General features: G+C 47.0%; 1 protein-coding gene and 1 long non-coding RNA gene across 4 annotated transcripts in view; one reads left to right on the top strand and one right to left on the bottom strand.

The window, feature by feature from the left end:
- Nucleotides 1-26,323, top strand: part of ARHGAP35 (Rho GTPase activating protein 35) — a 129,622-nt gene that overhangs the window by 97,589 nt on the left and 5,710 nt on the right. For 2 of the 3 annotated variants that reach the window (XR_013352035.1, XM_077847535.1), the window contains exons 4-5: nucleotides 20,706-20,783; nucleotides 22,830-22,961. Coding sequence is in view for 2 of the 3 variants with exons in the window: in XM_077847535.1 (XP_077703661.1) it covers nucleotides 20,706-20,783; nucleotides 22,830-22,961 (210 nt within the window). In the remaining variant the exon portion in view is untranslated. Of the gene's footprint in view, nucleotides 1-20,705; nucleotides 20,784-22,829; nucleotides 22,962-23,762; nucleotides 24,696-26,323 lie in introns of those variants that run through there. The other variant, XM_077847538.1, reaches the window with a different exon arrangement.
- LOC144283454 (uncharacterized) lies at nucleotides 11,932-19,629 on the bottom strand. Its single transcript, XR_013352039.1, has 2 exons — nucleotides 19,364-19,629; nucleotides 11,932-12,631 (listed from the first exon to the last, which is right to left on the bottom strand). It is a non-coding gene; the product is annotated as an uncharacterized LOC144283454 (long non-coding RNA).

Below are 26,323 nucleotides of genomic sequence, written 5' to 3'. Positions count from 1 at the left end.
TGTGTCATTCACTTTACTATTAAATCCTATAAATTCTTTTTAAAGAGTTTTGTTTTATAGATTAATTTTTTTTACCAAAATCGTATTTCCTAAGTTGTTAGTTTATAATGTGTATAGTTAGTCTTTTTCAACTCCACTTCTTATCCCCCATAGCTCTTTTTACTAGTAAATTCTATAGCTTCGTAATGTTTAGTTTTTCCTATCCTAAGAGAGTAATCAAGGCCTGCCAATTCCCTTAGGTGCTTGGAGGTTCAGAAATGAATAGGACAGTTCAAATTGCCCTAGAAGGGCTCTCAGTCTAGCAAAGATTATAGTCAAGGCCAAGTCAGTAAAGGGAGTAGTTGGTTGGAAACCTTCCATCTTTCTCCAGCCCCCGTGCCCAGCTTCATTTATATACCCAGGAGCCCCCAGGGTCCACCGGGCAATCTTCCAACCTGCCCCTGTGTGATATTTTCTTTTGGATCTTTCAAGGATAGTTTTACTTTTTTTCTTTTTTTTGCCAAATAATCTATGTGGGGTTTTGTGGTGGGTTTTGTTGTTGTTGTTGTTGTTGTTGTTGTTTGTTCAGTGTATTTTAACCATTCCATTGAGATTTTTATTTGGTTTATGTTTAAAATGCAGTTGAACATCTTTGTGATATATGGTCTTTCAATTCAAGATCATGCTATTTGCTTTCTTTCTTTTTCTTTCTTTCTTGAGGATTTATTTATTGATTTGAGAGAGAAGGAGCATATGCATGAGAGGGTGAGGGAGAGAGAGAATCTCCAGTAGATTCCACACTGAGCACAGAGCCCAACATGAGGCTTGATCCTACGACCCTGAGATCACGACCTGAGCAGAAACGAAGAGTTGTTCTATTAATCGACTGAGCCACCCAGGCACCCCCATATTTTCATATTTAGTATCATTGCAATTGTTTGTCTTTACTTTCTAGGGTTGATGGGGTGGAGTGTACACAAATAAGTTAGTTTATCAATTGATAAATATTTGGGGGCCTGTCGAGTACAGGCATTGTTAATGCTGAGGAGATCCTGCAGGAATTAAAGGCTGGGTCCCATTGGAGAGATAACTGCATGGAAGAGAACATTTACAGTAACTAGTTCATGGCAGTGAGTCTGCCCAATGTCCACGAAGCTGAGGCATTAGACAGAAACTAGGGAAAGAAGAAAATATATCCCTCCAGCTGGCTTGGTACATGTCAGGGATGGTGGCCAGGCCTGAAAGGTTTCTTGGATCCTGTAACAGACACTGGATGAGGGAGAAATCCTCCAGGCAGGGGACGTGGGCTGCACAAGGGTGTTGGAGTTGAGAGGTGCTGCTGACCATAGAGCTCTGTTGCCCTCGAGTCCTTTGAATGTCAGGCTCTGGCGTTTGGACTTGGCCGGGCCTCTTTGGACCCTCTGTCTGGGATCCCTAGGATCCCAAGGAAGTGCTTCTACGTGGCAGTAGGGGAAGGCAGGCCACCAGGTTTAGTTTCAGATTTCATTTGCAACAGAGATTTTGTTGTTCCCAAGAAAGCTTATCAACCCTTGCTATCACCAATGGGAAGGCAGGGTTTGAAGGTTTTCATCTTAGAGAACTTGCTGAACTGAAACAGCATGGAGCTCTCGGAGTCCTCTCTGTATTTACCTTCCCGTATGAGTCACTGATTAGTCGGTCCTCAGGGGCTAGATTCTGGTCCCACCTCTGCATTTAGTCTGCCTTCTGGCTGGCTGATGGGTGTGGCCTCTCAGTAACTGGACTTGAAGCTTCTCCGCTTATGTCCTTCTTGGTCCTTTATCCCCACGCTGCTACAAATGGTTGTCAATAATAAATGAGATTGTGTTATCTTGCCCTGTTTAAAATTCTTCAGTCGCTCTCCATTACCTCCTCAACAAAGTTTTAATGCTGTTGCCATCAGGATCCAGTCGTCCCCCACCCCCCATTATCTAGCCTCACCTCTGGCCATTTCTTTCATCTGCAAAGATAAAATTCAGCTGTTCACATTAGAACTATCTGCATTCCTTAAGCTTTTGTGATACCCCTCACGTGCAGTGTCTTCACTTGCCATTCCATTTCAGGAGTCCCTTCCTGGAGTCCTTCTGTGACCTCCCCGCTGAGCCAGGACCCCCCAGCCCACCCACGTTCTATAGGGATCTGTGCAGTCCTCTGTGACCACTCAATCACACTGAACTCCAATTGTTTTCCTTCCTCAATAGATCCTAAGTTCCTTGAGGGAAGGGACTGGGTCTTCATCATTGTATCCAACAACTAAGGACACAGGGCTGTAATACATGGCTATGAATGACTGACTGGTATAAAGACATTCAAAAGACCTCTTTCCTCGGGCAGCCCTGGTGGCTCAGCGGGTTTAGTGCCATCTTTAGTCCAGGGCATGATCCCGGGGACCTGGGATCGAGTCCCACATCGGGCTCCCTGCATGGAGCCTGCTTCTCCCTCTGCCTGTGTCTCTGCATCTCTCTCTCTGTGTCTCTATGAATAAATAAATAAAATATTTAAAAAAAAAAGACCTCTTTCCTCAAAGTTTCCATTCAGTGGAAACACAGAATTGTATGCAATAAGTAGTAAAAAGATGCATAGAATACGAACCTTGAACAAGGTTGTAGTATCGGAGAAGAAACCTGTATTCTTAGTGTAAGGGGTGGAGGGGGTACTGCTGAAAGTCCAGGGAACATGGGAAACTTCCGAGTTAAGGTATTTAAGTGGACAGAAAAGGAAGAAAGGGGACTGAGAGTCGGAACAGGGCAAGAAAGCAAACGAATCTGGCTGCCAGGATTAGTAGGAGACGTAGTGTCCTGAGTTCAGGTGCTGGTCATGGAGACTCAGACACATCTTTCCTGGGTTTGGGGAAATGTCTGAAAATCATTTTAGAATTAGGGTTTGAAATAATACGAAGAAGGCAGCATTACTCATTATAGGCAAAGAATGCTAACCACTCAGATGTCTAGTTGACGAATAGATAAAGAAAACACAGGCTCTTCATACAGTGGAATATTATTCGGCCATAAAAAGGAACAGAGTATTCATGCACACTACAACAAGGGTAACTCTTAAAAACAATACGCTAAATCAAAGAAACCAGTCACAGGGACACATATCTGAGGACTCTGCTCTATGATAATGTTCCAAACAGGCGGATCTGTAAACACAAGAGAGTAGACTAGTGGTTACCATGGGCTTTGAGGACAGAGAAATTTGTAGTGACTGCTAAAGGTTGTGGAATTTATTTTTGGGGTTGATGAAAATGTTCTAAAATTGATTGTGATGTTGGTTACACAATTCTGTACATTTACTTAAAAACCTTTCAACAGGGGCACATTGTATGGTTTGTGAAATGTACCTCAATAAAGTTGTTATAATATTATAATAACAGTACATGGAGAGGGGCACCTGGGTTGGCTCAGTCTGAAGCATCTGCCTTTGGTTCACGTCCTAGTCCCCAGGTCCTGGGATCAAGCCACGCATTAGGCTCCCTGCTCAGTAGGGAGTCTACTTCTCCCTCTGCCTCTGTTGTTCCCCCCACTTGTTCTCTTTCTCCCTCCGCCCCCCCCCCTCTTTTTAAGATTTTATTTATTCATGAGTGACAAAGAGAGAGACATAGAGAGGCAGAGACACAGGCAGAGGGAGAAGCAGGCTCCATGCAGGGAGCCCAATGTGGGACTCCATCCTGGGTCTCCAGGATCATGCCCTGGGCCAAAGGTGGCACGAAACCGCTGAGCCACCCAGGCTGCCCTCTCACATTCTCTCTCTGTCAAATAAATAAATAAGATCATTTAAAAAAAAAAAGCAATACACAGAGGATAGATGGATGAATAGATGCTCCACTCCAGGTTTGTACTTAACATTCTCAGTCCATAGTGGCCAGTATTAATTTAAAGGTGGGTCCTTGGGCAGCCCTGGTGGCGCAGAGGTTTGGCGCCGCCTGCAGCCTGGGGTGTGATCCTGGGGACCTGGGATCGAGTCCCACATCGGGCTCCCTGCATGGAGCCTGCTTCTCCCTCTGCCTGTGTCTCTGCCTCTCTCTGTGTCTATGAATAAATAAATAAAAATCTTGAAAGAAAGAAAGAAAGAAAGAAAGAAAGAAAGAAAGAAAGAAAGAAAGAAAGAAAGAAAGAAAGAAAGAGAGAGAGAGAAAGAAAGAAAGAAAGAAGAAAGAAAGAAAGGGAAAGTAAGAAAAGAAAGAAAGAAAGAAAGAAAGAAAGAAAGAAAGAAAGAAAGAAAGAAAAGGAAAGAAAGAAAGAAAGAAAGAAAGAGAGAGAGAGAGAAAGAAAGAAAGAAGAAAGAAAGAAAGGGAAAGTAAGAAAGAAAGAAAGGAAGAAAGAAAAGGAAAGAAAGAAAGAAAGAAAGAAAGAAAGAGAGAGAGAGAGAGAAAGAAAGAAAGAAAGAAGAAAGAAAGAAAGGGAAAGTAAGAAAAGAAAGAAAGAAAGAAAGAAAGAAAGGAAGAAAGAAAAGGAAAGAAAGAAAGAAAGAAAGAAAGAAAGAAAGAAAGAAGAAAAAAAAAGAAGAAGAAGGTGGGTCCTTAAAGAAGAGACCTAAAAAAAAAGAAGAAGAAGAAGAGACCTGCCTGACAAAGCTTCCTCACTGCTTGATAATATTTCTGAGTCTCAAGTGCCCTGGTGCTGCTGCTCCATTGTTCTGCCAGTCTAGCAAGCAGGGGCTGAGATGGCATTGGAATCCCTCCCAGTGACTCTGAGTATTTACATGAGCGGCAACATGCAGACCGTTAAAGAACACTCTTCCTTCAAGGATCTAAAGACAGAGAGTTTGACCATCCCATCCTAAATAAGTGCTGGATGAATTGTTTCTGTGGGTGTCCTCTACCTGAGAGAAGCAGTGGATTTTCTATCCTAGCCCTCGGTCTCTGAGCTCATGCCATTGTTAGATCTCTCTTATGTCTATTCCTGGGTTGGATCCAGCTTCTGAGATTACCTCCATCCTTGTTTCTCTTTCTGTCCTCTCCATCTTCAGGAATCCTTCCCTGAATACCCATTCTCTCACCTGTTCAAGGCAAGGTGAAGTGTTACTACCAGTAGAACCAGTAGGTTCTCTGCCGCTTCGCTTCTGTGTCCTGCAACACTGCTACCCTGTATGGAACCTTAAGGGCAGGAACTGTCTCTTCTTTGCCATCACGTAGCATAGCACCTGACATGTAGTAGGCACTCGGGTATTTACCAGAGGAGTAAGTGTCTTCCTCCTGTGCACTAAGTTGGCTAGATTAGGGCAGTTAAGGAAATTAAGTCACTAGATGCAACATGAATGCTGGAGGGGATTGATAACTTGAAGATCTCTTACTGGCTAGAGTCGGTGTACACCTTTGGTTTTCTTTCTTTCTTTTTTTTTTTTTTTTTTTAAGATTTTATTTATTTATTCATGAAAGAGAGAGACAGAGAGAGACAGGCAGAGGGAAAAGCAGGCTCCATGCAGGGAGCCGGATGTGGGACTCCATCCTGAGACTCCAGGATCACGTCCTGGGCTGAAGGTGGCACTAAACCGCTGAGCCACCCAGGGATCCCAACTTTTGCTTTTCTTTTTCCTTGCCCAGGCTCTTATAGTGCTTACAAGTTTTGTTTCACCTTTGAAGGCTGTAGGAAGCTCCTACCACAAAGGGCTATCTTTGGAGTTTGCTGAAATATTTGTTGTTGAAGGACTTAGTGCTATTAGAGCAATAACTTCGTAAAATGCAAATCTTCAGATCCCTGGATTCTCTAACTTGAAGGACTGTGTGGGCAGGTGTGTTTTTTACTTAAAGATGCTTAACCTGGGATCTGTGGGTAGGCTCCTGGAGGTCTGTGAACCCCTGAAAATCAGTGCAGAGATTGTGTGTGTGTGCACGCATGCATACTGTGGATAGACCAGAACCTATAGCCTTCTTCATTGGGTTAGCAAAGTGAGGAGAGTCTCCTCCCAAGAGGTTAAAAACAGCTATGCAGCCAAGTGTTTGTGGAATACCTACTATATGACCCAGAGTAAGCAAGGATGACGGCACATCCTTGTCCTCAAGGAGTTTATGGTCCAATAAAAGTAAAAAGATTTGGCCCTAAAGCAGAGCTGACAAAAGAGAGCTTTGTGAAGGCTGGGGAGGTAGAGTTCTGGGACTTAAAGGATAGCAGAAGTAAACTGATTGAGCCTAGACCAAATAGTTTTCTCTTCACAGGGATCCAGGGCAGGAGACTTCATAACTTCCCAGTGATTCCATGCACCCTGGTATCCAAAGTAGGTGTAGTCCACCTCCAGCTCTACTGTGTGCCTGTCCCCTCCCACTGGATCCTTTCCGAATGGAGAGTCACTCACTGATCACATACATATACAGTATGTTCATGACACAATAGCAGTAATGGCAGCTAATAACAGTGTTTTTATGTGGTAAGGTTAACTCCTGGCTTTATTTCCAGTGTCTCACCTCCATGTTGTAGGTTGAAGTAGACAACCATCAGGGGTTTTATTCCTCCCTGCAGAGAGATGGCCTAGCATGCATCTCTCTGTTGTGTCTTCATAGTGACCATGAGAAAGTCTCCCAGTATTAGAGAGCACTTTGATACATGGTTCCCAGTTCTTCCGAACACACCAACCCCATCTTTCCTGGAACTGCCGTGCAAAAAACCCCAACAGGGGCAACCTGGGTGGCTCAGCGGTTTAGCACCACCTTCAGCCCAGGGTGTGATTCTGAAGACCCGGGATCGAGTCCCGCGTCAGACTCCCTGCATGGAGCCTGCTTCTCCTTCTGCCTGTGTCTCTGCTCTCTCTGTGTCTCTCATGAATAAATAAATAAATCTTAAAAAAAAAAAATTCACACATGGAAAATGGCTGCTGAGTGTTTGAAATAAGTAATATGCATAGAGTTTTCAGCTTTATAACTGAGAGCAAATTACAGTGTTGCTCTGATGAGAGACAGCAGGACAAAAGGCCAAACTATTACTTGAGCTGATTTCCTACCGCTATTGGTGAACTCTCAGGTTACTTAATCTAATTGGGAAATGCTCTTCATGCAGCGCAGAGATTTTGACAGAGAGGGACCATCTGTAGGTAGTGTGGCAGGTGTGACCCTGAGCAAGCCTCCTCAACTTCTAAGGCTCAGTTTCCTTGACTGTAAAATGAAGATAGAAACCACTCCCTTGCAGGGTGGTTGGTGGGTATTTAGGGAGATAATATGTACGGAGTGCCAATTTGGAGCTTACATTGCCAGGTCCAGTGCTAAGTGCTTCGATGAGTCTTATTTAATTCTCATAGCGGTCCTCTGAGATGAATGTGATATCCAATTTTCTGATCAGGGAAATGAGATTCAGAAAGATGAAGGGGTGCTGGAATTCTGACCCAGAGCCATTACCTTCTTGGCCATATTGCCTCCCTGTACTGGGATAATTTGAAGCCCAAAGAAGACAGTACCCTAGCAACTCCTGGAGCAATGGAGTCAGGCCAACTAATATTGGACTCTGCCGCCCACATCAAATATCCTTCTTCCTCTCTAACTGCATGAGAGGTGTTGTTTTCCTCTCTTTTCCAACACCACTTCTCCAGCTCTCTGACACCAAGTAGATGTTCTCCAATTCAGTTCTGACACTGACTACCTACCCAGAGTTAGTTACTGTCAGACTCTGCAGGTTTAAGGACGTAGTCTCACAAGATTGTCCTCACTTCAGACACCAGTTCCAAGTATTAGATCCTCAAGTTACCCACACTTCTTTCTGACTTAGCCAGAGTCCCTTAATCTCTCCCCAGATTCAATAATTTGGTGGAATGGCTCACAGAACTCTGGACAAAGCTATACTTTTACAGTTGGTTATAAGGGATACAACTCGAGAACAAATGGAAGAGATGCTAAGGCAAGGTACGGGGGATGGGGCATGTGCCCTCTCTGAGCGAGCCACTGCCCCAGCACCTTGATGTGTTCCCCAACCCAGAAGCTTTCCAAATCCTCTTGTTAGGGGTGTTATGGAGGTTCCATTAGTTAGGCATGGTTGATTAAATCATTGACTGTCGGTGATTGGGCTCCATCTCTAGCCCCTCTCTTGGGGAGGAGGGCTGAAAGTTCTATCTCTTTAATCAAAATTTGATCTTTGTGGAACCAGCTCCTACCCTGAAGTTATATACCACCCGCACCCAGCAAAGTCACCTCATTGTCATAAATTCAGGTAAGGCTGGAAAGGACTTATGAGTAACAAAAGACATTCTTATTTATCTTTAAGGAAATTCCAAGGGTTTTAGGAGTTCTGGGCCAGGAACTGGGGACCAACTCTATATTTCCTATTATCCCACACTGCTCCTGCCTTTCGCACAGAGTTCCTAAATTTCAGAAATTACCAATGGGCTTCCTTTGCCCTTCTGAGGGCACCAAGCACTGAGGAGGCAGCTGTCCTCTGAGACTGGGAAGGAACAACCAGAAGAGCACAGCCCTGGGCCAGCGTGCTTCTTGTCAGTGTGGGGAGAACCCTTTGCTCAGGCTTTTTCTTCCCAGATCACCTTATATACTTTATATAGTATAAATGTCAAAGTACCGCTGATTGCTCTTTATAAGAAAGGAAACAAATCTCGGAATCTTCTGCACAGAGGCCACTCACAGCCCTTTGGAATAGAAAGGACCCACATTCTGCCTCTTTCTTCTGTGCTTCAGGCTGCTGAAGCTGTGAACTTTGTAGCATCTGAACAGATTTGGAATTTTAACCAAGTTCTTAAACACTTGGGAAGCAACTACCCTCCAAAAACCTCCATAGTTCCATCCACATTCATCATAGCCATTTTCTAGAGCTGTCGTGGAGACTTGGTGGCACCAGAGCTGTTAAATCCAGTCAGCTATTTCCCTGCCATCAGCCCAGATCTCTGTGATTCTGTCTTTCAGGGAAGGCAGCTAATTTCAGTATAGATACTCCCATCTATCACTGTAACAATTTAATAGGTGCAGTTACGGCTGGAATACACCAACAGGCTTTATGTGAGTAATTACCATATTTATACTGCTTTGAATTGATGATAAAGTGCTGAAATAGGTGTGCAGTCTAATCTGCTGTGATTTTTATGGGGGTTTTGTGTTACTTAATCTCTCCCTCCCTCTATAATTCTAGGTTTGTTAGCGAGTTGCTTTCTCATAATCTAAATAGTTGTAAAACAAAGGTTTCTCCACTTCTTTTTTGACTGCTTCCCATGTGTCCATTTCTCACCACCCTCCTATTTTCTGCTCAATTATAAGTCAGACACCAGGGCAGCCCAGGTGGCTCAGCGGTTTAGCACCGCCTTCAGCCCAGGGTGTGGTCTTGGAGTCCCGGGATCAAGTCCCACATCAGGCTCCCTGCATGGAGCCTGCTTCTCCCTCTGCCTGTGTCTCTGCCTCTCTCTTTGTGTCTCTCATTAATAAATAAATAAATAATCTTAAAAAAAAAAAAAAAAAAAGACACCAGCTGCTTGCATCCTAAAAATGCCCCCCTTGCCACAAAAGCAGGCAGTCAGCTCTACTTTGGCCTGTTGCAGATAAGCAGAATTTGTGTAGCTTGTGACTCGGCATTGCTAGCGGATTTCCTCAGGACCCAGTGCCCTGATCAGAACAGCATGCCCTGGCAAGTTGCCTGGAGCGCCCAGCAGCCAAAAGGAGTAAAGCTTGTTTCACAGAGTAATCCTGCCCTTCCATCCAAGACAGAAATAGTTTGGGTGGAAGCCCAAATCCCCGAGACAGTTCCTGCCAGTCCCTGCCTGGCCTGGTTGTGCTTTCCCTCTCTGAAATGGTGAACTCAGTTAGTAGCCAGGCTGCTCTGCCCTTGGCGAGCTGAGAGAGAAGGGGCTACGCTTGCTCCTACAAGCCTGTCCCTAAGAGCAGCCCTGGGACCTCTGTCTCCACTCTGTGCCTCCCTGGAGCCCGCTCACCTGTGCCGATGAACAGTTCTGAGGGGAGCTCCTTTGGCCCTCACTCACACTCTCTCCTTCATGCACATGTGTGTGCGCGTGTTTTTCTGTCCGGCTTCTGGCAGGGGTGCAGCCCGCTTTGCAGGGGATCCCAGTCAAAGCTGAACTATGGCCATGCCCTGCTAAAGTGAACAACCCAGATCGAAGCCTCACACAGAACAGCAAATGACTGACCCCAGTGAAATAATGACTTATTACTAAGTCCCCAAGACCTCTGCAGGGAGCATGGACCCTCATCCAGTGCATAAAGGAAGGTAGGAGTTGGGCAAGCTTGTTTCTGAAACCCTTACTCTCTGCCGGTCACCCCTAAGGCTTTCAATCCCCTACATTCCAGGGCCTGGGAAGGCCTGCCAGGATGCCTGGAGGCATGAGGCTAGTTGAGAACACACAACTCCAGTCCATTTCCTCCCTCTCTTCAACAAGAGAAACTGCACTTTTCCTTTTAGGCATTTATTTCTCCTCCCCTCCTTTCCAAGGTAGTTGCTGAAAGACTCCTTCAGGTATGAGCTACTGTAGCAAATCCAGGTACCTAGATGGGTCACCGGAAAATCTTGCCCACTCCCGCGGCCTACTAGGGGGCCAGCATGCAGCAGATAACTTCACAGCTGTCTGGGAACTTTGCAGTGTGCTGGTGCTATGTGAGAACACGCAGAGCCAAAGGAGTGTGGGGATTTGGGGCCAGGCCGCCTGGGTTCAGGTAGAGCCCTGCCTTTCATTAGCCATTCGTCAGCCGTGTGACTCAGTCTCTCCCACTGTAAAATGGGAATTATAATAGTGGTAGTGCACAACTCACAGGTGCTTGTGAGGCCTTGCTGAGATGGTGCATGTCAGATGCCTGGCCCTGAGCCTGGCCCGTGGTAGAAGCACTACATAAATAGAAACAGTTAACCATAACACACTTAACTTAGATCCAGGGGTCAGGGAAGCCCTCACTGAGGGAGTGAGGTTTCGCCAGCTAGAAAAATGGTAAAAGTGGTAAAAGTAGAAGGAACAACCTGTAAGAAGGCCCTGAGGCAAGAAAGTGCCCCCACTTCCAAGCCAGTGTGATGGAGGTGCGGGGGAGCAGGCTCCGGTGGTGACGCAGGCCACCCCAGGCCATGTGTAGTAGCATTTGTATGTTATCCTAGATTTGGAGCAGAAGGATTGTCAGCCTATGGGGATCACAACTCCTTTTCCTATCTGAGGATTATAGGCCTCTGACCTATGAAAAATGCCCTTCTTAGTGAGGAGAAGGAAGCCAGGAAAGGAAGGATGCTCCACTGTGATTGTGACATCTTTGTTCCTTTTATGGTTCATTAGGAATCAGGAACCTAAGAGAAGTTAACCTCTGCCCTCATTAATGCTTGGGAGGAATCTGCCTTGACCTCAAGGGCCTTTCTACTTGAGAGTATGTTGGAAAGGCAGTTGGCATTATACACACTGGGCTGGTGGTAACACATTGTACCTGTGTGCTATCTGGGGCTGTTTCTTTGTTGGTAGCTCTTTGTTTAACCACTGAGACCCCTCACTATGGCACCATCAACTCGCCTCAGAGTCACACTGCTATCACCCCTCTGCCACTGGGCTTGTGTGAGTGCTGACAAAGTCATGCCCGGAGCCCCAAGGATGCTCGGATTCTTGGCAGAAGGGTCTCCCAGCTGCTCCTGGCTTTGAACAGTGAATGCCGCTCTGCTGGGTACAGTCTGCTCACCTCGATCATGGGTCACACTCTCCTCTCCCTACCATCCCGGCCTGCCCGGAACAGCAACATCAGCTCTACCTGACCTAAAGTTCACTTCACTATGGTTTCCTAAAAACATCTATTAGGTATGCATTTTCTTGAAAATCGGGAAAAATACAGAGCCCCTTGTTTGGCTGAGAGCGGAGTCCAGAAGCCCTCTTTCACAGTTAATGGCATTAAATAATGGGTAGCTTATAAGGATCAGCCAGATGCTAGAGCCATATGATGTCCCAGACCTGGTGTGATATTTTCATCTCTTCCCTCCAGATCTCTTCCCTCCCTTCCTCCTCAGCCTCAAGATTCATGACATGACTCTGTGTATATACAATAGCGTTGGAAATTTATAAAGCTACAGTGCCTACTTGTGGGGCTAACACCCGGTCAAGCAGTCATAATAGAGTGTTAGTGGCATTCTGTCATGGGGAGAAAGGAGGTCTGGCATTGCCAGAAACAGATCTTGATTGACGAGGGAATTACCAAGGGAAGACAGCTAACAAAGGGGCACTGGCGGGGCCAAAGTGACCCTAGTGTTCGGGTAATAGAAAAACCAGAAAATCATTCCAGGCACATCCAAAACAGGAAGGCAACAGGGAGATTTGGTGGGGGCTCTTTCAGGTCGTCAATAGTAGAACCACATCATAGGAATAAAGCAAGGATACTTGCCATTGGCTGCTTTTTCTCTGGCAAGGAGGCAGCATTTTTTCTTGAAGCTCTTCCTCCTCGCCCCCCCCCCCCCCCCAATTGACAGAGGAGACCGCTGAATGGGGTGTGAATGAAGAGATGAATGCATAAGACTGCACAAGGGGAACGTTCTCAGAGCCCATACTGGATCTGGCATTTGCAGGATGTATGCTACACACCACAGACAAGAAGGGACAGAGTTAACAGCCAAGGTGGTAGGACTCCTTGTGCAGTCATCTGGGACGGAGCCTGAGAGAGCCGCTTCAGGTCCTGCCTCCACTACTCCCCCAGCTCTGTGGCCTTGGGCAAATGGCTTAGCCTTGCTGAGCCTCCATTCGCTCTCTGTAAAGGGGGAATAAAAACAGTATTATACTTGGTGGAGTCACTGTGACAAATAATTACTTGGTGGAGTCACTGTGACAGTTCTAATGAAAAGCTAAGAAGAGTGCCTGGCACAGAGTCAGCCCTCAACAAAAGTTACCTACCATCGTTATTTTATCATTGTCACTATTCTTTCAGCATGCCACCTGGCTGGCTTTTCTATGTGCAGCCTCACTCTTTGCAGCATCTCGACAGGAGTCTTTAATACACAACCCCATTTTTGATGAGGAACCCAAGACTCCGAGAGGTAGAGTGATTTGTCCTCAGTCACCCAGCCAGCTGTGAGACAAGAGTCAGCATCAGAATCAAGGTCACTTTAGTGTCAAAGCCCGTGCATGTTTTAAACTATTTTTCTGTCAACTGGCTTGTTTTGGCTGAGCCCTCAAAACAAGCCATGCCTTCAGGCAGGCACTGCTGTTGAGGCTTGTTGAGAGTATGGAGAGGGTGGGGGCGGGTGGCAAGCATTAGACTGTGGGCTTTATTTTGGGTAGATTTCTCAGCTATCCTTCGCAGCAGCCTAAGAAAGTAGGTGTTCATCCATTCTGTGATCAGGTGTACCGCAGTCAGGGGCGGGATTTGAACCTGTGTCACCCGGACAGCAAAACTCAGGTGCTCTTCCACTTGCCAGCTTGCTTTCCACTCAGATCATGTGGGTAAGGGGATCCCTGGGTGGCTCAGCGGTTCAGCGCCTGCCTTCAGCCCAGGGCATGATCCTGAAGTCCCAGGATCGAGTCCCGCATCAGGCTCCCTGCGTGGAGCCTGCTTCTCCCTCTGCCTGTGTCTCTGCCTCTCTCTCTCTCTCTCTCTCTCTCTCTCTCACTTTCTAATTCTCTCATTCTCTGTGTCTCTCATGAATAAATAAATAAATAAAATCTTTAAAAAGGGGGGAGGAATCCTTGGGTGGCTCAGTGGTTTAACACCTGCCTTTGGCCCAAGGTGTGATCCTGGAGTCCCAGGATCGAGTCCCACATCGGGCTCCCTGCATGGAGCCTGCTTCTCTCTCTGCCTGTGTCTCTGTCTGCCTCTTTCTCTCTGTGTCTCTCATGAATAAATAAATAAAATCTTAAAAAAAAAAAAAAAGATCATGCAGGTGAGAGCAACTCCCTTAGCCCTGTGCTCTGGTTTCCTGAAAGATGCACCACTAGACCATGGAGCGGGGACTGTTCTGTCATGAGAGGGAAACCCAGCTGCACAGGGTCTTAGAGCTAACAAGTAAGTAGCTTCTGCTTCTGACCTCAGCACCCTACTGCCCCCGAGCCCTTTCATCCTGCGTTGAGGTGGGAGTGCCGTACTACAGGGCTCAAAAGGAGAGCCTACATGTACTGCTGCTGGCCTTTGACTCCTCCCCAGAGGTCAACTCTCTTCAAGACAGTTTCAATTTTATGGTGGAGGGAGTTTCTTCTCTCCCTGAGTTCTCGGCACCCCTCTGGCCTTGAAATGTAGCCCACCTGAGACTTCTTAGATGAATAAAAGAGAAGAATGCTCTATTAGATTTCAGCCCCCAGAAAAGTCAACAAAAGTTGTTTCATAGTTAAGACCTATCTGGTGTGGGCCATTTTAGAGCACCGGCACCAATTATGTTTTTTTTTTTTTTTAAAGGACTAAAGTGCTGAGTTTTTATATCTAAATATAGAATATAAAAACTAAACAAGTCAGTTTGTCTTGGAAGAGGTATCGATGTGTTGCTAAAAGGAAACTGAGGAGGAACGAGTCCTGGTGTGAATGAGCAGAGGCCAAGCCTGACTGACCCAGGCTGACTGTGGAAAGGCTCCTGGCCACAAACACTGGTGCTGAGAAGTGGTGTTTGGGATCCAGGAATAAAAACGTGTTTGGACATTTCAGAAAATCAGACACATGCCCCAGCAGGAGGTGATTCTCCTTGGTTTCCAAGCTCCCAGGGCCCCTAGTGTGCCAAGTGCTGGGGAGGCGCCGGGGTGGTAGGCAGCAGCAGCTCTCACAGGGAAGTCAGGACTCACATGTGCCAGTTTTGGGCCCATGGGGAATGGCTCAGGGCCAGTGGCAGTGGGCCATCTAGCCTTCTGAGGTCATCAAAAGAGGTTTGAGGAAGACAACACCTGAAAGGCTCTGGAAAGGCACTTATCTGCCATGTAGGGGCTCGGTAACATGTAGTGAAGGAAAGAATGAGGCCTTGAAAATGCTTTATTCCTGACATATCTGGTATCTGTTTCTCCTAGTATGTATCTTCCCCCTCCCACCATTCCAATTGTATTAAACACAGAACTTAGGAATCAGAGATCTGAGAAGTCTGGTCCATCGCTTCTCGGCCTTTTGGCTAAGATCAAGTGTGGAGAAGTCTGGTCCATCTTCTAGAATAGCAGTTATTAAAAAGTATGGTTGGTTCTCTGGTCAGTGGCATTGGGGGCATCTGGGAATATGCTGGAAATGCACATCCTTGGGCCTCACTCCAAACTGACAGTATCAGAATTCTCTGCAGGTAGAACCCTAGCACCTGTATTACAGTAGCAAGCCTTGGTGAGTCCAACACATGCTCGGGCTTGAGAGCTGATCTAGAACATAGTAAAAGAACAGACTCTAAAGTCAGATGGAGTTCAAGTCATAACTGCGCAGCTCTCTGACCTTGTGCCTCTTACTTTGCCTCTCTATCTCTGCATTCCTATCCGAAAAGTGGGGTTAATAATAACCTCTCTAAAGAGGCTGTTGTGAGACCTAATGTAAAAACGCATAGTAAGCACTTGTCATTATGTGCCTCTCACATGGTAAGCATTCCATGATTTATAATTGTTGTTAGCCATCTTCCTAGACCAGGTAGTAATATTTTTAAACAGCAACCCTTAACAAATGGGAATCTGGCGAAGAGGGAGTTCTGAAGCTCTGCTCCCATGCAAGGAGTGACAGCTGAGGCTACTGATAGGTCACATATTGAGGGAATGCTGCCTTTCCTACAGATTCTGTTCTTTGTCACAGCTCTGTTTTCTAGAGCCATTGGAACAAGACTGTTCTACATGGTAGTTGTTCGGGTATTTGAAGAGTGTGACCTTGGCCGTGCTAAACTTTTTCTTGTTCTATTCCAAAAGATTAACATAGAAGATATTTGAAGGGCTTTTACAGATAGGGCTTTTTGAAAAAAGGAAAGGAAAAAAGGCTTAGAGCCAAGGCTCTGCTTTGGTAGTGGGTCATTGGTGTGTAGAGATGCCTCAGAGTTTGGTTGAAGTTTCTTCAGTGGACTTGTGGACATGGAATAGATCTGTAGTCACAGGGCAGTGGCGCTACTGGCAAGGCCTTTATGTTAGGCTGGCAGGTGTGAGCCAGAGTCACTCCTGGGGTGCTTCTGTGTGGGTCCCAGGATGCATAGCCCTTGGAAGCCAGTCTTGCTCTGTCAGGCACCCTAGTTCTCAGCTCTGTTGCTATCCCTCTGCCCTGCTTCAGCAACAGTCTTCGTGGTGTTTGCAGTCTGCTGTAATGTAAGGCTTTTGTTTTTTTTTAATTGATGTCTGATTAGTAGCTGTGAAAAATGGTACTGGCCTAGCAAATGATACCTTTCCCAAATTATGCCATGGCGTTGTGTAGGGCAGCAGCAGAGTTGCTATTTTAAAATGGAATTTCGTAAAATAAACATGTGTCCCGATTACAGGAAATACTAAGTTGATGATTAATTAATGCTATGGAACTGGCCTTGTGCTTTTAAATGCTTTGACTCTTGTGATCATCCATCTAGTGAAGTTTCAGTAGGCCCACGCCTCAGATACTTTCCAGAGAGCTGATTTGCAGCTTGTATTCTGCTCTCTGGTACTGCTGGGACAGGTGGCCACGAAGAGAAGGTGCAGAGGACTCCTCCTCTCCAAGCTGCAGGTCAGAGTTGCAAAAGGCTGGTGAATGACCTGAGGCTGTCAAGATCTTCTACCTGTCGGTCACTCAGGGTCTCTCCACACTGGGACTCAGACATTGCAGCCATTGCTACATTCTTTTTTTTTTTTTTTTTTTTTTTTTTTATTGGTGTTCAATTTACTAACATACAGAATAACACCCAGTGCCCGTCACCCATTCACTCCCACCCCCCGCCCTCCTCCCCTTCTACCACCCCTAGTTCGTTTCCCAGAGTTAGCAGTCTTTACGTTCTGTCTCCCTTTCTGATATTTCCCACACATTTCTTCTCCCTTCCCTTATTTTCCCTTTCACTATTATTTATATTCCCCAAATGAATGAGAACATATAATGTTTGTCCTTCTCCGACTGACTTACTTCACTCAGCATAATACCCTCCAGTTCCATCCACGTTGAAGCAAATGGTGGGTATTTGTCATTTCTAATAGCTGAGTAATATTCCATTGTATACATAAACCACATCTTCTTTATCCATTCATCTTTCGTTGGACACCGAGGCTCCTTCCACAGTTTGGCTATCGTGGCCATTGCTGCTAGAAACATCGGGGTGCAGGTGTCCCGGCGTTTCATTGCATTTGTATCTTTGGGGTAAATCCCCAACAGTGCAATTGCTGGGTCGTAGGGCAGGTATATTTTTAACTGTTTGAGGAACCTAATAGAGAATCCAGAAGTAGACCCTGAACTTTATGGGCAACTAATATTCGATAAAGGAGGAAAGACTATCCATTGGAAGAAAGACAGTCTCTTCAATAAATGGTGCTGGGAAAATTGGACATCCACATGCAGAAGAATGAAACTAGACCACTCTCTTTCACCATACACAAAGATAAACTCAAAATGGATGAAAGATCTAAATGTGAGACAAGATTCCATCAAAATCCTAGAGAAGAACACAGGCAACACCCTTTTTGAACTCGGCCATAGTAACTTCTTGCAAGATACATTGCTACATTCTAAGGACTTAAACTCCTGCCATTTGTGCCTTTGTTATCTCTGTGCTGGAGGGGACCAATACTCAGATAAAGGGAAGGCTATGTTTATTTCCAGGCCAGAGGGTGAAGCTTTGCGCCTGCTAACACATACCCACGGCTTGCCAAAATGGGAATGATTTCGTGTGTGTGATATGTGTTACCTGGGATATCAAATAGGTGGAAAGTTTAAATATGTCTGAGCCCAATTTGGAAAAGTCACTGAGAAAAGAGACCATTATAAAATTACTAGGTCCGTTCCTGACCTCCTACTTTTGGGGGTTGGCAGCAACCAGCAGCAGTGTCATCTCAGAAGCAACCCAAAATGCTGAGTGCCAGGGGGCTTCACTCAAGTGTGGCATTTCTTCTGGGGGCAGCCTGTGGTCCTGATCCCACCCTGTAGGGTAGATGTCAGACATCTTCCAGAACAACACTGAGGCACGAGAGCGTCCAAGGCCCTAGACTTAGAATTTAACGTCTGTGGACAGCCCCTGTGGCCCAGCGGTTTAGTGCCACCTTCAGCCTGGGGTGTGATCCTGGAGACCCTGGAACGAGTCCCACGTCAGGCTTCCTGCATGGAGCCTGCTTCTCCCTCTGCCTATGTGCCTGCCTCTCTCTCTCTGTGTGTGTATCTATCATGAATAAATAAATTTTTAAAAATTTAAAAAAGAATTTAACGTCTGTGCAGTTTGGGGTAAGGGTTGCACCTTTCAGATACTTGCTTTTTCTCATCTGTGTCCTCTCTACCCTGGAGCTCCTCACAAACAAGGCTGAGGAGGGCAGCCCCGGTGGCACAGCGGTTTAGTGCCGCCTGCAGCCCAGGGCGTGATCCTGAAGACCCTGGATCGAGTCCCACATCGGGCTCCCTGCATGGAGCCTGCTTCTCCCTCTGCCTGTGTCTCTGCCTCTCATTCTCTCTCTGTGTCTCTATGAATAAATAAATAAATAAAATCTTTAAAAAAAAAAAAAAAAACAAGGCTGAGGATTCAGTGGCATCATCATTCATTTGATGAGTGAATGAGTGGTAGGTGGCTGTGGGAAAGCACCTAGCTCAGTGCACAGCATAGACACACTCAGGAAATGTTAACTCCAAAACAGAAGCAGGGCGCATCCGGGGCCTCAGATTTGGCAAGTATACGCACTTCTCCCTTCTTCCACATGAAGTGAGGGCAGCTCCTTTGTAGCTAGGCATTACCCCATAAGGTGTCCTCGGGGCTGTCCTGTTAAACCCTTGTCTTGGGGGCAAAAGGCCCATGTGCAGTTAACAGCTTTTAAGCAGAAGAATTGATGACTTTGGCTTAGATGTTCTTTAAAGGTTCACCTGCCACTATTCTGGGGCCCCAGAAATAGACTGCTTTGATCATGCCATGCCTTATGGGTGCTTCTCCAGAGGCACTAATCACAGTGATAACGGACAATGAGACACTGGGCTCCAGGATACAACCTCGGTGGCCCTTCAGCTAGCCAGGGTTGGTTTGGCCCGGAGATCCCACGCTGAGCTTCAGTGTGAACTTCATCGTCCTTTATTTTTTAAGATTTTTTTTTAATTTATTTATTTATGATAGTCACAGAGAGAGAAAGAGGCAGAGACACAGGCAGAGGGAGAAGCAGGCTCCATGCACCGGGAGCCCGATGTGGGATTGGATCCCGGGTCTCCAGGATCGCGCCCTGGGCCAAAGGCAGGCGCCAAACCACTGCGCCACCCAGGGATCCCTCATCATCCTTTAGAACTGGGATCTTAGGGGCACAGCCATAGACTGTGCTGAGGGTGAAGGGGGATGGCCAGTATCTCACCTGATACTGTATTATTTTGTATTACTTAAATTTTAGTATTGTTTTTAAGTGTTATTTTTTTACTTACCTACCACTGTATGCCAAATCTGTTACGGAAGGATCACAGAGCTAAGAAGGGGAAAAATTTGTAAAAGAACAAGAAAGAAGTGGAATGTATCTGTTCTAAGAATAGGAAAATCTGTTCAAAGATAAAAACAAAGGGTGACATCATAAAGAAACTGACTGGGGCTCCTGGGTGGCTCAGTCAGTTAAATGTGTGCCTTCAGCTCGGGTCATGATTTCAGGGTCCTGGAAAGAACCCCCACATCATCGGGTTCCCTACTCAGCAGAGAGTCTGTTTCTCCCTCTCTCCCTTCTCCCTACACCATGCATGCTCACTCTCTATTAAGATTCTATTTATTTGACAGACAAGAAAGAACACAGGTAGCTGGAGGAGCAGAGGGAGGGAAAGAAGCAGACTTCCTGCTGAGCAGGGAGCCCAGCGAGACAGGGCTCCTTCCCAGGACCCTGAGATCATGACCTCAGCCAAAGGCAGATGCTTAACCAACTGAGCCACCCAGGTACCCCGTTGCCCTGCTCTCTCTTAAATAAATACATAAAAATCTTAAAAACAAACAAAAAAACTAGTCTTGAAAACCTAAAATTTTTAAATTATGTGCTTCACAAAATTCAATAACCAGAATTAGAAGGCAGATAACAAAAAAGGGAAAAATGTAAACGTACATAATGTTAACATAGTGAGATCCTTACTATTCAGAGGCCTCTTTCAAGTATACAATGAGAGGGACCACTCATAGGGAAATGAACAAGAATGACAAGAAAATGAAAAGGAAATTCACAGAGTAAGAAACACACACTGCCAAGAATCTGTTAAACTTACAAGCTATCCAAAAAACCTAAGAAACGTAATTGTGGGGTACTTTAACAGAGAAAACTCAGGGAAACCTAAATGATTAACAATAGGACTATTTTTAAAGTTATTATATACTTTGATGTCTCTAAAATCGTGTTGTAAAGAATATTTAATGATTAGAATAAGTGCAGAACATACTTTGTAAGTGAAAAGGGCGCGTTAAAACACAGTATTACATCCATTAAAAAACAAAATTTAAAATTCAAGGAGCCCCTGGCTGGCTCAGTCTGTAGAACAAGTGGCATGGGGTCGTGGGCTCAAACCCTTTGTTGGTCATGGAGCTACAATTCAAAAGTGTACAGTAAAATGTAGGCAAAAATTAACTGAGGTACTTACTTAATACATTATTTTAATTTTTACCAAAAAAAAATATTTTAAAATATTGAAGTGGAAAAGAAAACGGGGGGAGAGTGGGTTGAAGCACACAGAAAAGTCAAGAGTGCTTCACCCTGCTCTGCACTCCCTTCTCCTAAGAAACCTGCTTGTTTCTTCTCAGGATTGAGCACTGAAGGCATCTACCGGGTCAGCGGGAATAAGTCTGAGATGGAGAGTCTGCAGAGACAGTTCGATCAAGGTGAGGTTATAGGCTGGCTGAGCGTTGGAGGCTGGAGCTGGTCGAGGCGGTCAGGCCAACCAAATTGCTGGGGCTGCCCCTTAATGGAGCTGCACTTCTGGCCGGTGGGGCCCTAGGGTGCTGCTGCCACACACAGCCCCAGAGCTAAGAGGTGCTGACCTGATGACTAAGAAAGGGAAAGCATGGGATCCCTGGGTGGCTCAGCGGTTTGGCACCTGCCTTTGGCCCAGGGCATGATCCTGGAGTCCCGGGATCGGGTCCCACATAGGGCTCCCTGCATGGAGTCTGCTTCTCCCTCTGCCTGTGTCTCTGCCTCTCTCTGTGTGTCTCTCATGAATAAATTAATAAAATCTTAGAAAGAGACAGAAAGCATTTGGCCCCAGTCAGCCTTGCCTCCATGGTCACACTGCCATGTGAAGGAGGGGGCACAGGCCCTATCAGCAAACAGAAGCCTCGTCCCTACCAAACCCATGTCAGCCAGCTGCTCCCCCATATCACCGTCCACCCCTGCTGCTTCAGGTCACCCCAGCCTGCACCTCAGACACCTCTGAGGGCTTTACCTTCCTTACACTGGGCCCTACAGGGGTAATTGCGGCACATAATAGGAAATTGGGTTGCTATCATAGTCCTATTTTGCCAGGGCCCCAGGAATACATGACCCCCTGCTCACAAAATCCTTGCACAAGAGACAATGAGGGAACGTTTATGATCAGCTGAGCATGGGGACCCAGATTCCCAAAGCTGAAATCTCGTGAGTTAGACTGGCTCTTGGCAGGGACTCCTGTCTCCTGAGTGAGGTCTCAGAGGTCTAGAGCCAAAGAGCCAAAGAGCCAAACTCTCTTAAAGTCTTAACTGAGCACACCTACAGTATAAGTCACACCCACTAGCGCCAGAATCAAACGAGCCAAACCAATAAAAGTAAGCCAAGGATCACATTGGAGTCCAACTCAGCATGTGGCTGGTTCTGAGGAGACCAAGCCAGACTCTGAAGCCAGGCAGCCTATGTAGGCCTCCAGGACAGAGCTGCAGCCAGGAACGGGCACCATACCCCTAAGCTCTCTGGGAGCCATAGCACTTTGCAGACGCCAGGCTCAATCTCTGTTAGCTGGCAGTGGGGGGAGGGCATACACTAGGGAAGGGAAACACCTGTTTATCTTGCAGGATAGGAAGCATGAGGTCAAAATGAGGGTGTAGCCACACACTTGGGTATGTACTTGTGTATATGCAAGAATCTGTTAACAGTTTATACCCCCCCTGCGCAGCCCCAGTGGCCCAGCAGTTTAGCGCCACCTTCAGCCCAGGCTGTGATCCTGGAGATCCAGGATCAAGTCCCACATCAGGCTCCCTGCATGGAGCCTGCTTCTCCCTCTGCCTGTGTCTCTGCCTCTCAACTATCTCTGTGTCTGTCATGAATAAATAAATAAAATCTTTAAAAAAAAAAAAACTTTATACCCACCTAAAATGGAAACAGTTCATGTCTAACAGTAGATAATTTTTTTGTAAATCAGGAATATACAATAAAGTATTCAAAGAAAAGTGAAGACACAGAGGTCAGTGGTGTCACAGGCTGGGAGGGGCCAGAGGGAGAAAGATGATGAATCTGCTCATCCTGGCACCTTAAGGAGGGAGACACCAGTTAAGATTGTTGGTGGTAACGTTCTGTAACCCACCGTGAAAAGTGAGCTAACCTTTTAGAAGAGTCCTTTGTTTTTTCTGGAGGGGAGGGTGTAAGGAAAAGGTAGCACCACATCCCAGCCAGACAAGGGGAGTTGGGTAGGGTGGCACAGAATGAAGGGGTACAGCTGCTCAATTCAAAAGATGATCTTGGAAGGAGGCATGGGGTGTCAGCCTCTGTCTGCACATCTCAGGGATTCCACCTCATGTTCAGTCTGTGACAATCCCAAGTGCCGGCCCAGGCTCCAGGCCAGCCCTGGGCAGCATCCCAGGGTCTTTGAGGTTTCTCTGACACACACACCCCCGAGCACTGAGTTTTCCTTTTGTTTCTGTCCAGCTTATACTGCCCTGACTCTCCCAACTTCCTTTTAGATCACAACCTGGACTTGGCAGAAAAAGATTTTACAGTGAATACCGTGGCTGGTGCCATGAAGAGCTTTTTCTCAGAGCTGCCAGACCCCCTGGTCCCATACAACATGCAGATTGATCTGGTGGAGGCACACAGTGAGTACTGCCAACCCAGCCTGACTCGTGCGCCCCAGGCTGACTTTGTGGGGGAATGGAGGGAGAGGGGTTGCAGCACCATTGAGGATGGGTTCTGCACTCAGGGAACAGATACTCTGGCCCTTAAAGTTGGTGTTGGAAGGACATCGGGACAGGGAACTAAGGATGACACTGTAGGGGCTTGCAGATCAGGCCTCTGTAGACCAGAGGTGCTTTTCTGAGGGCTCTCTCAAGAGAGTTGCAGGTTCCCCCAGAACTCATGTGTGAAGGGTCTGGTTTTATATCAGACTTAGGTCACATTCCTGCTCCTTTGCTTGTTCACAGTATAAGCACAGCCAGCACAACCTTCCCTGGCCCTTAGTTTCCTACAACAGTGGCCCTGCTCGTATTTATGAATTATTAGGAGACGTCTAAAGGCAGAGCTATAACAGGCCTCTTAGAAGGGGGTGGGCATTTCTTCTCCCCTCCACTCAGCCATCCCTTGTACACAAAAGTCAGCATGTGATCTGGGGCCAGCCTGCCTCTGCCTTGGAAGCAGCCAGCCTCTGGAGGGAAAGGGACAGCTCTAATTGCCCTGACCAGATGATCACTCAGGGCTGTAGCCAGTTAGCACCTCTGCTTTTACTGGCAACCTTTGTGTGCCATCCTCCTGGCCCCGACAGCTGTTTCTGCTCTGACCTGCTTCTCTTGGGGGATGGGGGGGCATTTGTCCACCATATTGGGAGCCTTCCCAGTGGGCATTTGCCAGACTTGGTGCAGTGCTGCAGCTTCCCACCTTGTGGCACTTTTTACCTTTTTTAGTCAAAGGCGGCCTTCGTACTGTGCAACCCTGGTGGGCCAAAACCCCCAGAAGGAGCCATTGCTGTGCAGCTGTAGAATGGAGTGTCTTGGCCAGTGACCAAGGAGGTGGAGAAGAGGAAAGGGAGCTGTGTTTCTTCGACCACAGGACCTTAGTCTCATCTCATCACTACCCGACTCAGAAGAGGGAGTTTTAAGCCAGCATTTTACTCACAAGGCTGATGGCATGGGCAGGAATTCAGGAGAAGTCACAAATCAGGGTTTTTTAAGTCTTGGGTCACAGGCTCTTAGTGACTTCAGGAAGTGGAGGTGCTGAAAGAAGCCCACACCTGAACTGTGGTAGTAGATGCCCCTGTCAGAACCTGGCTGCTGCCAGGACAGCAGGGCAGCTGGAGTCCCCTTTCCGTGATCTACATTTCACGTGATGTTTGTTTCTGCAAGCTGGGTCCACCTTTGCCATACTTTATCCCCGTGGCTTGGCAGATTGAAATCTCTCACAGTTCCTGAGTTTATCCTAGCCCATCAGGGATGGAGTAGAAGCACAGAATTCTGGGACTGTCATAGAGTTACCTGGCCTTCTTTTCCATCTGCCTTCTCTAGACAGGAGTCCCGGGTTTCTTCAGACAAGTTGGGTGTGGACAGGTGCCAGCTTCCGCTCTGCTCCTGCTGTCCAAAGATAGAGCTCTCCCAGCAATCACTCCTCCAGCAAGCTCCAGATGTGAAACACATAGGAAATCTCCATCAGGAGCTAGCTTTCTTTCCACCTAAACTCGTCTCTGGGCGGAAGTTAGAAAGAAAAGGTGTAGGCTGGTCCTTCACGCCCTGGAGGATTCCTGTCAGCATTTGTCTTGACTTGGCGCCATCTAGAGGCTCGTAGAGTCCTGGCACCCAACAGAATCCCATTGTTTCTGCAGGAACTGCTGACCTGGCACCTTTTTGTTTTCGGAGGGGCACGGGATGGGGGGGGTGCGCCACAGGGAGGGGGGTCTTATTGATAGGGAATCAGCTGCCCTTCCAACAGCGGCGTCCCTGGCTTCCACGGCTGAGGAAGGGAGCTTCTTGCTGCTCCTGCAGTCTGGAAAAGGGTGGAGATTTCTGCTTCCTCTTCCCATTGTGTGTTTCCTGTGCCTGAGCAAGTCAGCTGAAGCTACTCAGCTGGGGCTCCGATTGAACTTGGGGGCGGGCGGGAGGTGGGAGGTGGGGGGAGGATCTCGCTGACTGAGCACCTTCCAAGGCCACTGGGGCCGAGTCTCTGGGGGGGGGGGGGGTGTTCAACTGAGCCAGGGACACCAATGAGGCAGTATCAGCTTTAGTGTTAAGGGATATTAGGAAACGAAGATTCTTCAGCCCAAAAGTAGGTATTCCTAGCCTGGCTGGGTTTCCATGGCAACATCAACTTGACCAGCTCTTCCACTTGATACCTAAGAGCTGTTGTGTCTGTGTGTGTTCAGGGCTTGGGAACGGTTTCAGATCCCATCACAACAAATAGCAAGGTCACTGTCAAATTGTTTTGTTAGCTCCAGAGTTTCACAATATTGAACATCGCTGAAAATATGCCCACAAAGAGAGATTTCTGTGATTATTCACCAAGTATCTTCCTACCACACTCGAGGTGATGTGTGGTGATTCAGAAGTGACTAACGACAGCTGCCGACGCCCATACCACTTAGGGGGTGGCATGCCGGGGCTTGACCTATGCAGAGACCTTGTTCCTGCCCTCCCAGAGTATGTACTTGAGCTGCCTGCCAGAGTGAAGCCCTTCCAGCTGAGCTAAAAGTGCAGAAAATGCAGTGAGGGGGGTACTGGGGTTGAGGGCTTCATGGAAGAGGTAGTACCTGAGCTGTGGATTTCAGGAGGAGAGAAAAGGGCTTTGAGTTCCCGGTTTCATCTCACCCACACACCTCACCTCAGCCTTCACAAACTACTACCATTTATTTTTTCCCCACATCTTCTCCTCTGACGACAGCCCCAACCCTACCACCTGAGTGGAATCACTCCAGTCCAGCCAGTCCCCCCCACCCCCGCCAGGCCCCATCCTATGTCTTTTGTGCCTGAAGGGGTCCCAGAGCTCACTCTGTCTCAGTCCAGAGGTCCTGAGCCTAAGGACCTTTGACTCCAGGGCCTCATTAGCCCCATAGCTGCATATCTAGCTCCATATATGCAGTTTAGTCCACAGAGAAGACCAGTAGCTTTCATCAGCTTGTCAAAGGGATATGTGACCCAAGTGGTTCAGGTTACCAGCTCACCAGCTTACCATTCCCACTGAGAGGTGGGAAACCTTACAGCTAGATGTGATAAACTAATTCTGGGATCCTGCTTCCATTTGTCTGTCGAGGTAACTGCTTAAGGTCACGGGAGTGTTCATCACTCCCATGCTGATATGTACCAGGCCTTTTATTGGACAGGGCAGGTGACAGTGGACAAATGAGTGTGTGCTCCTTGCCTCAGTCTGGTGGGGTAAAAGGCAAAGAATGGGTTAGTGCAAGGTCATGCCTCCCTAGAAAGACACCCAGAATCTTCCATTCCAGGCCCAGCAGAGTGAAATCTTGGCCTTGGACTCTTTT

This window comes from Canis aureus, chromosome 1 (assembly GCF_053574225.1).
Source record: "Canis aureus isolate CA01 chromosome 1, VMU_Caureus_v.1.0, whole genome shotgun sequence".
NCBI classification, from domain to species: Eukaryota; Metazoa; Chordata; class Mammalia; order Carnivora; family Canidae; genus Canis; species Canis aureus.
This window is presented reverse-complemented; position numbering and strand designations above follow the sequence as displayed.